Source organism: Jaculus jaculus, chromosome 11, assembly GCF_020740685.1.
Source record: "Jaculus jaculus isolate mJacJac1 chromosome 11, mJacJac1.mat.Y.cur, whole genome shotgun sequence".
NCBI lineage: Eukaryota > Metazoa > Chordata > Mammalia > Rodentia > Dipodidae > Jaculus > Jaculus jaculus.
Genome location: NC_059112.1, coordinates 42,835,010 through 42,849,272, shown reverse-complemented (window position 1 = coordinate 42,849,272; position 14,263 = coordinate 42,835,010). Strand labels below are relative to the sequence as shown.

General features: G+C 42.8%; 1 protein-coding gene across 1 annotated transcript in view; it reads right to left on the bottom strand.

Moving 5' to 3' along the window:
• Window positions 1-14,263, bottom strand: part of Adgra3 (adhesion G protein-coupled receptor A3) — a 125,491-nt gene that overhangs the window by 78,199 nt on the left and 33,029 nt on the right. Inside the window, exons 2-3 of the mRNA XM_004656090.3 lie at window positions 10,340-10,411; window positions 85-156 (exon numbers count right to left, since the gene is read on the bottom strand). Coding sequence (XP_004656147.3) covers window positions 85-156; window positions 10,340-10,411 — 144 coding nt within the window. The remainder of the gene's footprint in view (window positions 1-84; window positions 157-10,339; window positions 10,412-14,263) is intronic.

Below are 14,263 nucleotides of genomic sequence, written 5' to 3'. Positions count from 1 at the left end.
GATCTTTTGCCATGCTAACACAAGTTCACAGTGAATGTAAGAGGAATAACTCAAGTTCATAAGGAAGCAATTTAAATTACTCACAATCTTTTTAGCGATGACAGTCCCCAAAAGGCACCTGGATCTATACTACTAATAAGATTGTTCCGGAGGTCCCTGTTAAAGACAAAATAAAAGTTACTCACATAACCAACCCTTTAAGAAGTACTTTGACTTACTACACTTACCTGCTGTAAAGCAACAGTCATGATAAAAATGGGAGGAAACCACAGCCAAAGGGCTTAAGACAACGTCACTCTGGTACTAAGTGACAAAGTCAGAATTCAAATTTAGAACTCCAACTTCTAAGTCACTTATTTTTGTCAATGTTAAGAATACAAGCATATGCTGTAGAGCTTGCACCTGTGTGACCTTACATTGCACATGTGAGTGGTGTCCATTTGCTTCACTTTTTTCTCTTCTTTGAATCTTATTCAGTCCCAGTAACCACCTCTATGGTAATTTCTGGAATATGCTTTTAGAATATGGTTTGTAAAAGTTTCTGTGTACTGTTTTGTTAAAAACCACTAATGCAATTACTGAAAATGTGTACAAACTTTGTAGTTATTTTGCATTGCTGTACTTTTTCAGCAAAAATATAAATGTCAACAGAGCAAACAGTTTAAAATTAAAATTAAAATTGTAAATAAATAGCATTGAGCCAATATATTTAAAAATATCAATTAGTATTTCTGAAAATGTCCATATACATGTATATGAATGTTTCTGTTCAAGGGTTCTCACTGGGCAAAATAAAATAAAATTCTCAAGAAGAAGAAGAAGGAGGAGGAGGAGGAGGAGGGAGAAGAAAGAAGAAGGAGGAGGGGGAGGGAAGGGGGAGGAGGGGGAGGATAAGGAGAAGAAAAGCATAGCCAGGTGTGGTGGCGCACGCCTTTAATCCCAGCACTTGGAAGGCAGAGGTAAGAGGATCGCTGAGAGTTCAAGGCTACCCTGAGACTACATAGTTAATTCCAGGTCAGCCTGGACCAGAGTGAGACCCTACCTCGGAAAAACAAAACAAGCAAACAAGCAAAAATGAATAAAAGCATACGTTAAAAGGCACATGTGGGGACTGAGGAGATGGCTCAGCAGGTAAGAGAGCTAGCTATATGAATAGCGGGACCTGAGTTTGATTCCCGGGACCCACGTAAAAAGCTGGGCCTGGCTGCACATGCCTGTAAACCAAGCAAGCGAGGTTTGCTGAGAGAGGAGGACTGGTGGGGGCTTTCTGGTCAGCAGTGTAATTAGCAAACACAGAGATCCATGTTTCACATAGTAGCTGGCCCTGTCTCGAGAAAATAAGGTGAAAGAACAACAGAGGTACACATCCCCCTCTTCTGCCCTCCTCACGTATATGCACAGGACACATGCATGTGCACACACATACGCAAACACACACGTACACCAGCACAGGTACGTACATCCTAAAATTACTCAAATTTAATGTTATCACTAAGTCATAATCACACAGTTTCTATAATTTCTTCCTTAAAATGCCATACTTTGGCTACCAAAATGAATCAGCAATTGCATTTATGACAAACATAAAATTGAACTTTTGCAGAACACATCTTTAAAATACTCTAAATATCATGTCATTTGGTTTTTCGTGGTTTTTTTTTTTTCCCTCCCTGGGATTCCATGATTGAGTTTTCCATAAAATGAGGTTATAAATAAACATGTTGTACGTCACAGCATATAGCCCAGCGCCAAGACACAGGAGGCTTCATCTCCTGCAATTTTCTGTTCCTTCTGGACCATGCGGACATGCCCACACCAGGACAATACAGCAGCAGTAGTGAGTGCCCAAGTTCTGTCCCTCTACATTCCTAGGCTCAGGTGGGGACTCTGAAGATACCTTATCCAAGTGTTGAGCTAGACCTCTGTGGAGACCCACCTTCAGTTTTATCTATTTCACAGGCCACTGAAGCTCTGCTGGACACCCATCGCCTGTATGTCAGGACTCTATGGCCTTGCCCCTGGAGTCAGAGTGGCTTCTGGCTACCAGTCTGGGAGATGGATACCAACTGGCACAGAAACTCCCTGCTACTCTTTTTGCAGCTCTGTGTCTGCCTAACAGCAACACCCTTGGCCTTCTTTACACAGGCGTGCTCCAGCTGGCTGGGCCACACTCCAACGTCACACGTCACATATCGTCACACTTGTCAATGGATGGCCTCTAGCCACAGAATCCCCGCAGTCTGCGGCACGTAAGGCACTGCACATTGGCCTTCAGCCCCATTTTTTACAGTCTTTCACTCAAATACATAACACTGCTGACATCCCTAATCAAACCGGCTAAACACATCCCAGGACCTGCTGCTAGAAAACACATGTTACCTTGGCTGGTAACATGACCCTTCCAGTAAACAGGACAAGAATTAACACCCAGCGCCAAGATGACAGGAACCAACTAGAGGTCACCTAAAAATTCAGAAATTTGAGGGTAGATAGAGACTGGAAAAGGCAGAAAGATTCCAGAAGGCAACTGTGGTAATGCTAATTGTTGTTGCCTATAATTTAATGCTTAATCAGTATGCTATGCTTATGGTATGTGGGGAGGGGGAGTTGCAGACTTCTCTCTTGATTAAGGAAATGCACTCTACTTCTCCAAATGATACAGATAAAACTTCAAATTCTCTATTCAACCCATCGCTCCAGATTGACTTGGTCAGCCTTGGCTGCACTCTCCCTCAGATATCCCTGAATATAGAATTGACCTGATGGTATGACTCTGATCTAACCAAAGGTAAGAGTGTGGTTTCCACTGATTTGATTAGAGATCTTAGAGCTGTTAGTGGAAGACCTCATGATACAAAGACAAAAAAACAGCCAGTCTGATGGAGCCAGCTGATAGGGGAAAAGGGACAAATGGTGACCTCCTCGATCCAGCTAAAATCCAGTTCTAATGCCAGGTTCCTGAGGCAGTTAGAATGGACCCCATAGGCTCATGTGCTTGAACACCTGATTTCCAGCTAGTAATGCTGCTTGAGAAGGTTGTGGAACCTGTAGGAGGAGGTGGAGCCTTGCTGAAGGAAGTGTGTCCCTGGAGGGCCTCTGACATCTTACAGTCCAGCCCCAATGAGTGCTCTCCCTCTGTCTCCATTTCCTTCCTGCTCCTGCCATGCTCCCGCTGCCATGATGGAAATTCTCCTGAAACTGTAAGCCAAAATAAACCTGTTCCTTCCTTTAGCTGCTTCTGGGCAGGTATTTTGTCCCTGAAAGGCAGTGAGTGACTGCCACAACTGCACAGATCACTAGATCCCTTATGAGTTGCATCTGACATTTCTCATCCCTTTCAAACTTCACAACCACCCTAGAAAGTAGTATCATTACTTCAGAAAACCAAGTACACATGTAGAAAGATTAACAAACCTGGAAAATTCTTGATACCAGAAAGTGGCCAGCACCTAATTACATCTGTCAGGTGCTCACAGAACCAAATAAATTTATACTTGGGGCCACTTGGGAGACTAACAAGCAAATGGGCCAAGAAGTTGAGCATAAATAAACCCAAGAGCTGCAGTTACATTCTTTCAACTTCCATGTTTGAAAACTTAGCATGAATGACTGTACTGTGACAGCAGTGTCTCAAGCCAACCATCTTTCTCATCCTCAACGTGATTACCGAAACCCAGACTGAGATCACACAGTCTGCACCTGTTTGGTATGTCCTCACTACTCCTGGCCACTCACTCTCCATCCAAAGTGGTCTTTCCAAACATTATCTTGACCATGTATCTGCTTGATTAAGACCTCCAAAATCTCTCAGAAGAAAAGTTCAAAGTGTCTAAAGCAATGCACAAAGCTATCCATGATGACCATGGCCACCGTTACTGCTTCCATCCTTCATCTCTACTCTGCACAACACCTTCCAACACACTCATTCAACCTTCCTAACCTTCATTTACATTGGTCCCTTTTGAGATGGGTGTATCTAGACACTGGGGGTGTAGCTTCTTGGTAAAAAAGCTTGCCAAACACGCTCTACATCCTGCTTTCTCCAGGATAGTCTGAAGCACATTCCTACCATGCCTGTCACCATGTGCTCTCGCTGCTTGCATTGCTTTCCCCAGAAGATCCCATGATACCAAAAGTCACATACAACCAAGGTCTGCTGTGCCCAGACAGAGGGAAAAACTCAATAGATGGTAGGTGGATGGAGAGATGTATGGATAAAAATAAATAAATAAACCAAGTCTGATAGGAAGAATTACCTTAACTAGCCTTGATTATACAAATATTTTAGTCAATTACAGCTAGCCACAAAATCACCAGGATATTCATAAAGTCAGACAGTGGAGAGAACATTGCATCTCATTCATCGGCATTGGTATTTCTCAGTAAACAGAGTCATGATGACTTTAACTGACCTTCAGGTAATTCAGAAAATGTACGTATGCTATACAGACACATTCCAATTGGGTGGGGCAAACAGTTAATGAATTGTTGAACATGAATAAGGAAATCAGTCATTTTGGAGATAACTTTGTCCTTTCAATTATATTTTTCCCATCTGAAAATTTTCGTAAAATTGACTTTGTCCTCAATTTTAAAGGTTCCACCTTTCTGAGTTTCTGAGATCTTAAGTTCCATGAAGCAAACTAAATCATCAGTCCCAACTTACTAGATCCTATCTTAACCCCCCTCCCCCATGACCACAACCCCATCTCTACACTTCATGACCATAACTCTACCTCCATTCCCCAACGGCCACAACCTTAGACTTCAAAGAGATTAGGTGATTTTATGAGGAAACCCAATCCATATGTGTTCGACTTGTTTTGCATATGTTGAAAACCTCTGCAAATAGAATTATATAATGTCAGCTATGTTTTTTCAAAGCATAAGTTTCCCTTTTCATGTTTTAAACAGCTTCTACAAGAGGAACTGGTTTAGCTGAAACAGTACATAAATCTGTGGTCAGTGATGAACTGCTGTGTGTTTCCATGAAATACTTCTCATGAATACTGAGTACTATAACATGATTTAAAGATACACCTTTTCTTTAATAATAAAAATTCTCGACATATTATATAATATTTAACAACAGCCATATTAATCAGGCATTGCCAAAAGATATTTATAGTCAGGCTCTATCATTTAACATCTCCCTCCCTCACCAACCCACAAAATCCCTAGTCCACAGTAGTCTAACTTTAGGATGTAGAGCTAAACCAGGAAACATTAGGTCATTTAAATAGACATTAAAAGAAGCACAAAAACTAACAAACTTGAAAGTTTCTAACAAAACTGAAGGATTTTTTTTTTTTTTTTGGAGGTACGGTCTCACTCTAGCTCAGGCTGCTGACTGGAATACACTATGTAGTCTCAGGGTGGCCTAGAACTCGCAGTGATCCTCCTACCTCTGCCTCCCAAATGCTGGGATTAAAGGTGTGCGCCACCATGGCGAGTTTCAAAACTGAAGGAATATTTTAACAGTGCCTAGTTATAATCTAAATGTGAAATGTCCCTTTTGGCTCACGTGTTTGAACATTTGATCTGTAGCTTGTGTAACGGGTTTGGATGGCTATCAGACCTTTGGGACAGGAAACAGATGGGTGATCAGGAGCTGGCCTTTGAGGGCTATAGTCAGTCCACTTCCACAGGAACTCTTCACTTCCTGTGTGCAGCAAGCTCTCACAGACAGACAGAGCTGCTCCTGACTGCTCCAGCTGCCACCACCATGCCTTCCCCACCATGATGAACTGAACTCCCTGGAACTATGAGCTCAGTTGCTTCTGCCAGGTGCTCTATTGCAGCTATAGGTAATACACTTGGTAAAAGCACTAACCTCTTTAGGAAAGAACCTCTATGGGATGGGATGCCCTCAAATGCAAGCATCAGAACCCTCACTCCGACTGGGCCAAGGATAGAACACACCTGTAATCCCAAGAACTCAGGAGGTATATGCAGAAGTATCTAGGCGAGTTCCAGGACAACCAGGGACACACAGTGAGACACTGCCTCAAAACAACAAAATGAGGGCCTAGGGAGATGGCTTAGCATTTAAACAAACTTGTTACACAAGCCTGCCAGCTCATGTTCAATTCTCCAGCACCCTTATAAAGCCAGGCACAAAATGGCACACCTATCTGTAATTGCAACATACCTACTACAACGGGAGGTAAAGCCAACAGAATCTGGAAGCTCATGGGTCAGCAAGTCTGGCATTCCCTGGGCAAAACAGCAAGACAGACCCTGCCTCAAACAAGATGGAAGGTGAGTGACACCCCACGACATCCTCTGACCTCCACACACGTGCTACGGTGCACATGCAGGTGCACACTCACGAATAACATGTACACAAACATATACATACATTTTTTAATTTAAATAAAATGAAACCAAACAACTACTACGAAAAATACCCTGGCATCAGAACACCTTCAACTGTCAAGATAAAGAAAAACCCTTCACATCAAAAAGAATCAAGCAAGCAGTAAAGTGGTTTCTGTGGCTGACTATCCATCCACCTCTGAGAACATCTGTCCTTAGCAAGGAACTGTGTGTGTGCCTCCAACACACCATGGTGCCCTCCAGACACGAAGTCATAAAAAAGAATAGAAATTTCTTGCATCTCCTTAGAAGTTTGCACAGCTCCTTATCTCTTATGAGCTACAACAAGCTCTTTCAATAGCCAGGAAGAGAGAGATGCTACTTACCCTGGCAACCAGACTACCATGGGAAGTGTAGCTAACAATGGGGGAATCAACCATGTTGATCAACAGGAAACCCCTGGTATCAGGGGGTCTAATATGTGGAAGATATGTTACTAACCACTGATAAGTATGTAACGTAAGAGTGACATTACCCTAAAGCAAGGGGGAGGGAGGGAGATGGATGAGTGCATGCAGAACAAATGTAAAAGGCTTAGTTCTACAAGAGTCCAAGTGGGAGGAAATTATATGGGAATGAGAACGAATCTTCCCATGAGTATATCTTTCAACTCAAAGGACCTTCAAGGGTGGCGCTGGCTCCCAGTTTCTCCAATCACTGAGGCATACATGTTTGCTATTTCAACTCAGCCAACTCCTGCCATCCTCTCTACTGACCCCATCACATCTTACTCCTTACTGTGTGTGGCAATAAAATGTCTTCCAAAGCCTCATGTCTTTGAATTCTTAATCCCCAGCTTTTGGTGCTTTTGGAGAAGGTTGTGGAACCTTAAGAGGAGAAGCCTTGATGGACAAAGTGTGTCACTGGAAGTGGGCTTCACTTGAAGTGCTACAACCCAGCCCCACATGCTGTCATTCCTCCACTTCCTCTCAGGTGATGTGACATGCCTTCCCCACCATGACAGACCTCCTCTTCAAACTATGCGCCAAAACTGAACCCTTTCCTTCCTTAAGCTACTTCTGGTCAGGTATTTGTCTCAGCAAGCAGAAAGTCATTGTTACATCGTGCATGACTTGACTACACAGCTTTGAAGCCCTGACTCTGGGTTGAGCAGCCCTTGTTAAAGCACTCATCACACCATATCCTATTCTGTCACCTTGTCCAGTTGTTTATTTAATGCATCCTTGTTTTCAAGGACCTCTAGTAGCCAACTCTGGGGTGCAAGCACTGTGTATTGCTGGTTGGATCTCTGAGCACAATTCTCCCAGGGAAGCACACAAGTGTCTGGTTTACTCAGAGGTCCTAGAGTGTGTTGAGGAAGAGGAACAGGAAGTGAGAGAAGGTCATGTTGTGGTCAAAGAATCCATCCCACAGCAAACTCTGTAGGTGTGTGAAGACTATAGCTTAAGGGTGGCCCATCCAGGTGGTGAGTCAAGGCAGCTTCCACAAGGTGAGGGTTAAGAGCAACAAGCAGCAGATGGAGGGTGACTGGGGCGATTTCCATGCCATGAATGAAGCCACAGTGGCCCCCAGGTGTCCACACAGAGAACAGAAAGACACATAGGAGCAGTCCATGTGAAGAAACAATGTCTGTCCTCAGAAGGGGGACATCTGGGCTCCTGTCCCCGCAAGACCTGTGATGCAAGGCTTCCTCTATGACCCTGTTACTCCCTCCTTCCCTTATGCATTTTTAGTTTCTTTCTGAAGATGCCCCTCTCCCACAAGGATAGTATGGATAACAAGTCTCCTCTGGGCACCCTGCCCTTTCCTTTCCTCCCTTCCTTTTACTTCTCTTCACCCTCCACCCACCCACCCGCCCATTCCTCTCCCTCGCCTTGCCTCTATTTCCTTGCAATAGTAAATCCAAATGTCTGGTCTGGACTTCATTGTACACATCAAGAGCTTAGTCATGGGTGAGTACAGATAAAGATGTCTCTAGCACAAGAGGCCTGGGTCCCTGAGTCATCACTGGGGTCTTGGCTGCAGCCTCCATTAATAATATAGTCTCTCAAAGTCCTTTGTATGTATATCTGTGTCTACATATCTGTCCATAAACACCGGTATGTTTTTCCCATAAGACAGATGGTATTTTGGGATTGATGTATAAACAGGCCCCTGGCTAGAAATATGTGCTGCATCTTAATTCCCAAAAATGGCAACCTAATTTGTTTCAGCCATGGATGGGGATTTATTATCAACAAAGGGCTGAAAATAAGAACAAAGTCAAAAGAAATTTAAAACTACATGGAAGAAGTCTAGGGATTCACGTCACAGTCTATAACATTCACCCTGCTGACCACACTGTCTAGGTTGTGCATGTATAACCACACCAAGCCTGAATGCCAGAAAGAAAGTATGCATACAAACTCCCAAGGCCCAGTGTCCTTCTTCCACCAGCAGGAGTCCTTTGAGCATCATCTGAGCAGCTCCGCAATGCCTGGGCCTCTGCTGTACGCTCTGGGATATTTGCCAACAATCTTGGGATGGGAGTACAGTCTCCCTGACTCTAGTGGTCCAAAGATGTGAGTTCAGCACCCCCTTCCAGACTCCCTACTGCTTAGTGTCAATTCTCACCCCACTGTCTCTGTGCTCAGCCCCAGCCCAGCAGGCTGGGTTCTGTGCCAGCTTTCTAGTGACAGTGAGCAAATACCTTTCCCAAAAGCCTCACTCACATCTCCACTCAATCCAACTGATTGACATGCCCATTCCTGAATCAGAAGAGGCAGAATGTGTACAAAGGACTGCTCTCAGCAGTCAGGCCTGGAGCTGAGGCTGCAGCCAGCATCCTTGGAGGCCCCACAGCCTGTGAGGAATGTGGCATGACAGAATACTTGAACAAAAAATGTACTGAGCATTAAGTCTTGCAGTGCCAAGAATACTGTTAAGGATCTGTATGTGTGGCTTTGTGTGAAGTGTTCCTGCATTCACACTCACACACATATATAAGTATATTAAGTGTATATAAACTCATATCTATGTGGGTGTATTGCTACATGTATGTGTGTGTGTAAACACATATGTAACTTAAAAGGCAGCTACTCTGAAACAAGGACAAACATCCAAGAATAAAGAACGCTCAGCGGTGTGAGTGTAAATAATTTATCGAGTGCCGTGGGAGTTGTGCTGCAAAAGTCTCCACGTGAAATGGTGAAGCAAAGCTGAAGAGAGAAGGAAAGAAGGTTGAGGCTGAGAAAAATGAAGACAGGCTGTACCTTCACAGGAATGGACATGTTCCATGTAGCTCCCATGTGTTTTAATTTTATCCTAAATGCATAAGTAATGGGACAACTTGAAAGAGGAAACCTGAACAGTGCTCGGAACACAAGCATAAGGCATATCCACATCCTAAAATCCATGCAGCCAAAGTAAGTGCTACCTGTGACATATCAGCTCATGAGAAAACTGGACTCCGTTTCTAATCACACTCTTTATATTGAAAGATATCTGATTAAAATATCAGTTTAACTAGATTTCACCACTGATGCATGCTTTTACAATTTCAAGTAGAAGACACAAATTATTTCATGATACAGAATTTCAAAACATCTAGGTTTAAGCTGGTAGTCACCAGACTATGGGTCAATGGCTTGTGTCATAAATCAAGTTTTATTGGACAAAGCCCACTTGGGTTCACCCATCACCACTGTACAGCCCTCCGTAGTTCATCTGTGAGAAGTTGCCGTGTCTGCTGCTTTCAGACTTCACGGGCACGACTGAGACGCTGGGCCAAACACGCAGCCCACAAAGCCCAGATGCTTGCAATCTGACCCCTGACGGAGAGTTTGCTGACCTCCACTTTAAGTGATGACTTGTTTTGTAAAATTAAATTCCTCAAATTTTGCATGATAAAATTCTGGGAAAGTTCTTTTTTTTTTTATTTTGGATAACTGAGGCTTTAGCATAGGTTTATAGTGAAAATAAACTATATAAAACAAGAGAAATATAGTGAAAGGATACTCACAATCTTTCAAGGAGACTTAATCCAGAAAATGAACCATTTTTCAGCTCAGATATTTTATTGTTGCTCAGAATCCTAAAAATGACAGTTAAAAAAAAAAAAAGAATAAGTTTTCTAGTAAACACCAGTAGTATCAAAGTTAACTGAGTTCATAATGTTTAGGCTTAGGTGGAATTCTCAGAAATCACTACCCAAAATTTCTCAGTTGAGAAAAGGTGAATTTCTTTCCCAAAACAACTCCACTTATACATTGTGTCCCATCTTAAATCATCCTTGTCACACTTGGCCAAAAACTTGAAAACAAAATAGAAGAAAAGTTTCCATGCACCAGTGGGAACAAGAGTAGTATGTGCATTTATGTAATTGGTCAACTTAGTAAGCCAGATGCTTGTTAAAAGTAGAAGCCAGGCAGGCGTGGTAGTGCACGCCTTTAATGCAAGCACTTGGAAGGCAGAGGTAGAATGAATACTGTGAGTCTGGGGCCACCCTGAGGCTACAGATTGAATTCCAGGTCAGCCTGAGCTAGAGTGAGACCCTACCTCAAAAAACAAACAAACAAACAAAACCCTCAGCTTTTAAAAAGTCACATTCAGGACTGTGCTCCCAGCAGGAGAAACTACAGGTACTCCACCTCGCCTTTTCTCTAGGCTGGGAATGCTCTGTGGCTTCTGCAGCCTGAATAAGCAGGAGTTTCCAGAAACAAGATTAAAAAAAAAAAAATTCTGATTCAAATGGGTGTGGATATTAAGGTTATAAAAAAATGACAAGACTGAAGACTAAGACAAGAGGTAAATGAGCAGACTACATAAACAACTGACAGTCATATTTTGAATCCAAGCAACTCCCGCCCACATCCCACATTCCGCGACATGCACCCATGTTGTCCAGACAGCCACACCCTTGGCGCATGGGGCAGAAGATTCTGCATGGCACACGATGCTGCCTAGCTTTCAAAGGGCAGCCTTCAGAAGCACAGGACAGCAGTCTTATGTGCACACAGGACAGCAGGATAGCCCTCAGCAACATTTGAGGTTTGCATCTCTGTCTAAAAGTTGTTGTTTACATTAAAACAAGTGAAAAATCGTCAGGTGACATTTAACTTTCTTTTAATATGTCAGATTAAAAAAAATTTCCCTGCTCTGAGATAAATCTTATGAGAGCAGTTTTCATGAGATGATTAGGAACTCTTGAGAGCCAAGCCTGCCTGGGTCTGGGCTCCAGCTTTCTCACTTCCAAACCATCCTGGAGCTTCTGGTAACGGAGTTTCCCTCATAGACACAACAAGAAATTAGAAAAGGTGTGACACCACCCAGGAGCAGCCATTAAGCCACATCTGGTTTTCATGAAGCATACATCCTCACTCGTTTCCATGTCTGCATGGCCAAAGCATACTTTACACTCCAAGTATGTTGTGAGGTCGTGTTTTGCCCCATCCCCAAGCTGTTACTGATGCAAGGGTCCTTCAAATGCCAAGACTGAGAAAATGTGATGACTAAAAACAGCCCAATGGGGGTTGGAGAGATGGCTCAGCAATTAAGGTGCTTACCTGCAAAGCCTAATGATCTGGGTTCAATTCCCATGTACCTATGTAAAGCCAGATGCACAAGGTAGCACATCCACCTTGAGTTTGTTTGCATTGGCTAGAGGCCCTGGCATGCCCATTCTTTCTATCTGCCTCTTTCTCATTTCTTTCTCTCAAATTAATTTATTTATGTACAAAAAATTCCCAACAAAATTATAATAGCATTTTCTTCCATCAAAATGTCAAAGCTCAGCCGGGCGTGGTGGCACATGCCTTTAATCCCAGCACTCGGGAGGAAGAGGTAGGAGGATCGCCGAGAGTTCAAGGCCATCCTGAGACTACATAGTGAATTCCAGGTCAGCCTGAACCAGAGTGAGACCCTACCTCGAAAAACCAAAAAAAAAAAAAAAAAAAAACCAAAATGTCAAAGCTTTTTAAAAGAAAGGTAGCCACCGGCACCAGCAGTCATCTGAAATACACATGTCCCCAGGATCACTGCAGAAGCAGGCTTTCTCCAGGAGCCTGGCACTGTACACCAAGAGCCTCCAATTCTCACCATCCTGAGCAGGTATCAAACCTACGCTCACAGTCGCTAAGCCCAACAGTAAGGATTTTCCTGCCACCTCATTTCAACCTGATGTGGAATAGACAGGGCTAGAAGCTATTAAGGAGGCGAATTGTCAGGAAGAACCAACTATGATACTGCAGGCAACAGGCATGAATGCAAAAACTAACAATAAGTCAAGCAATACTTGAGGAAAAAGAAAATGCCTATCAAAAAGACTAGGGGGTTGGAAAGATGGCTAAGCAGTGAAGGCGCTTGCCTGTGAAGGCAAAGATCTTGCCTAAGGACCCAGGTTTGAGTCCACAGATGCCATGTAAGCCAGATACACAAGGTGGCACAAGAGTCTGGAGTTAGTGTGCAGTGACTGGAGGCCCAAGTGTACCTATACTCTCTCTCTCTCTTCTCCCTCTCTCTCTCTCTCACTAATAAATAAATAAAAATAAATATTAAAGAAGAGACTGGGAGCATGTTGCTCATGATCTTAGTGAGGGATTATTATGATTTTGCTTTAACTTCTGAAATATCTACAGTAAGATTCTTATTTTTATTTTTTTCTTCTGATGATAAACATACAGATCTTAATAGCTAAATAAGTAAAATTGAGTTAATTTTGAGTATAATCATAATCTAAGAAATTTAAAAAAAAAACCTGAAGGAATACTTTGTGCTTTGAGACTGAAGAATCCTATTTTTTCATTTATATTTAAAACAGTTCATGTGGTAGTTAATGTGGGCAACTGTTGCAGTTAGCTTCACATAACTGACAGAAAACACCTGACCAAGAACAGCTTGTGGAAGGAAAGGGTTTATTAGGCTTACAGACTCAAAGGGAAGTTCCACAAGGGCATGAGCAGAGGGTGGACATCACCTCCTGGCCAACATCAGTTAGACAACAGCAGCAGGAGAGTGTGTTAAAAACTGGCAAAGGAAAGCTGGCTTTAACACCCATAAGCCCACTCCCAGGAGGCTCCAATTCCCAAAGCACCACAAGCTGGGGACCTGGCATTTGGAACACATAAGTTTATAGGGACACCTGAAACAAACCACCACAGCAACTTTACAGGCATGAAAAGAACTAGGAAGACAGTCAAGCGTGGTGGCACACGCCTTTAATCCCAGCACTTGGGAGTCAGACATAGGAGGATCACCATGAGACTGAGTCCAGCCTGAGAACTGTAGGTCAGCCTAGGCTAGAATGAGACCATACCTCAAAAAAAAAAGAAAAAGAAAAGAAAAGAGAACTAAGGAGAACAAATGTTTGTACTCGGAGCTCAAGTGTGAGGCCTAACAAACAACTCAACCTCATGGCAACCACTTCACTTTAGTACATAGGATTCAACCACATCCTAGGACTGGAAAACATTAGATTAGAATGATTACTACAACCCCTTCCATTTCTTCTAAGTTGCTATGCTTATTCGTGTCTGAGTAAACCTTTGGCACTTCACAGTGACTTAGAATCTACAGCCATTAAACCAAAAATGAAAATACAAAAAACATACACTCTCCAGCTCAGTGACTTTTGAACCCCACTTCTGAGTGAAGAATGAAGCCCCAGTATGGAAGTAACTTGCAAAGAACTGCCAGGTACTGGCTGGATTGCCTTCACTGAGATTCAGGACTGCTTCAGCAAAGGGACTGTCATTTGCTCAGTCATAAAGGCTTTTAGTACAATAAATGGTAGGCTTTATTGAGGAGAGGAAAAAGGAAGACATTTCATCACACTTAAAAAGTTATAACTGTAACCTTAAAAATATAGTTTACAACCTCAAGTTAATATATTCTGTCTACACATTACTGGATGTGTTTAAGGATTTTGTGCAGGAAAACAGGATCAGTA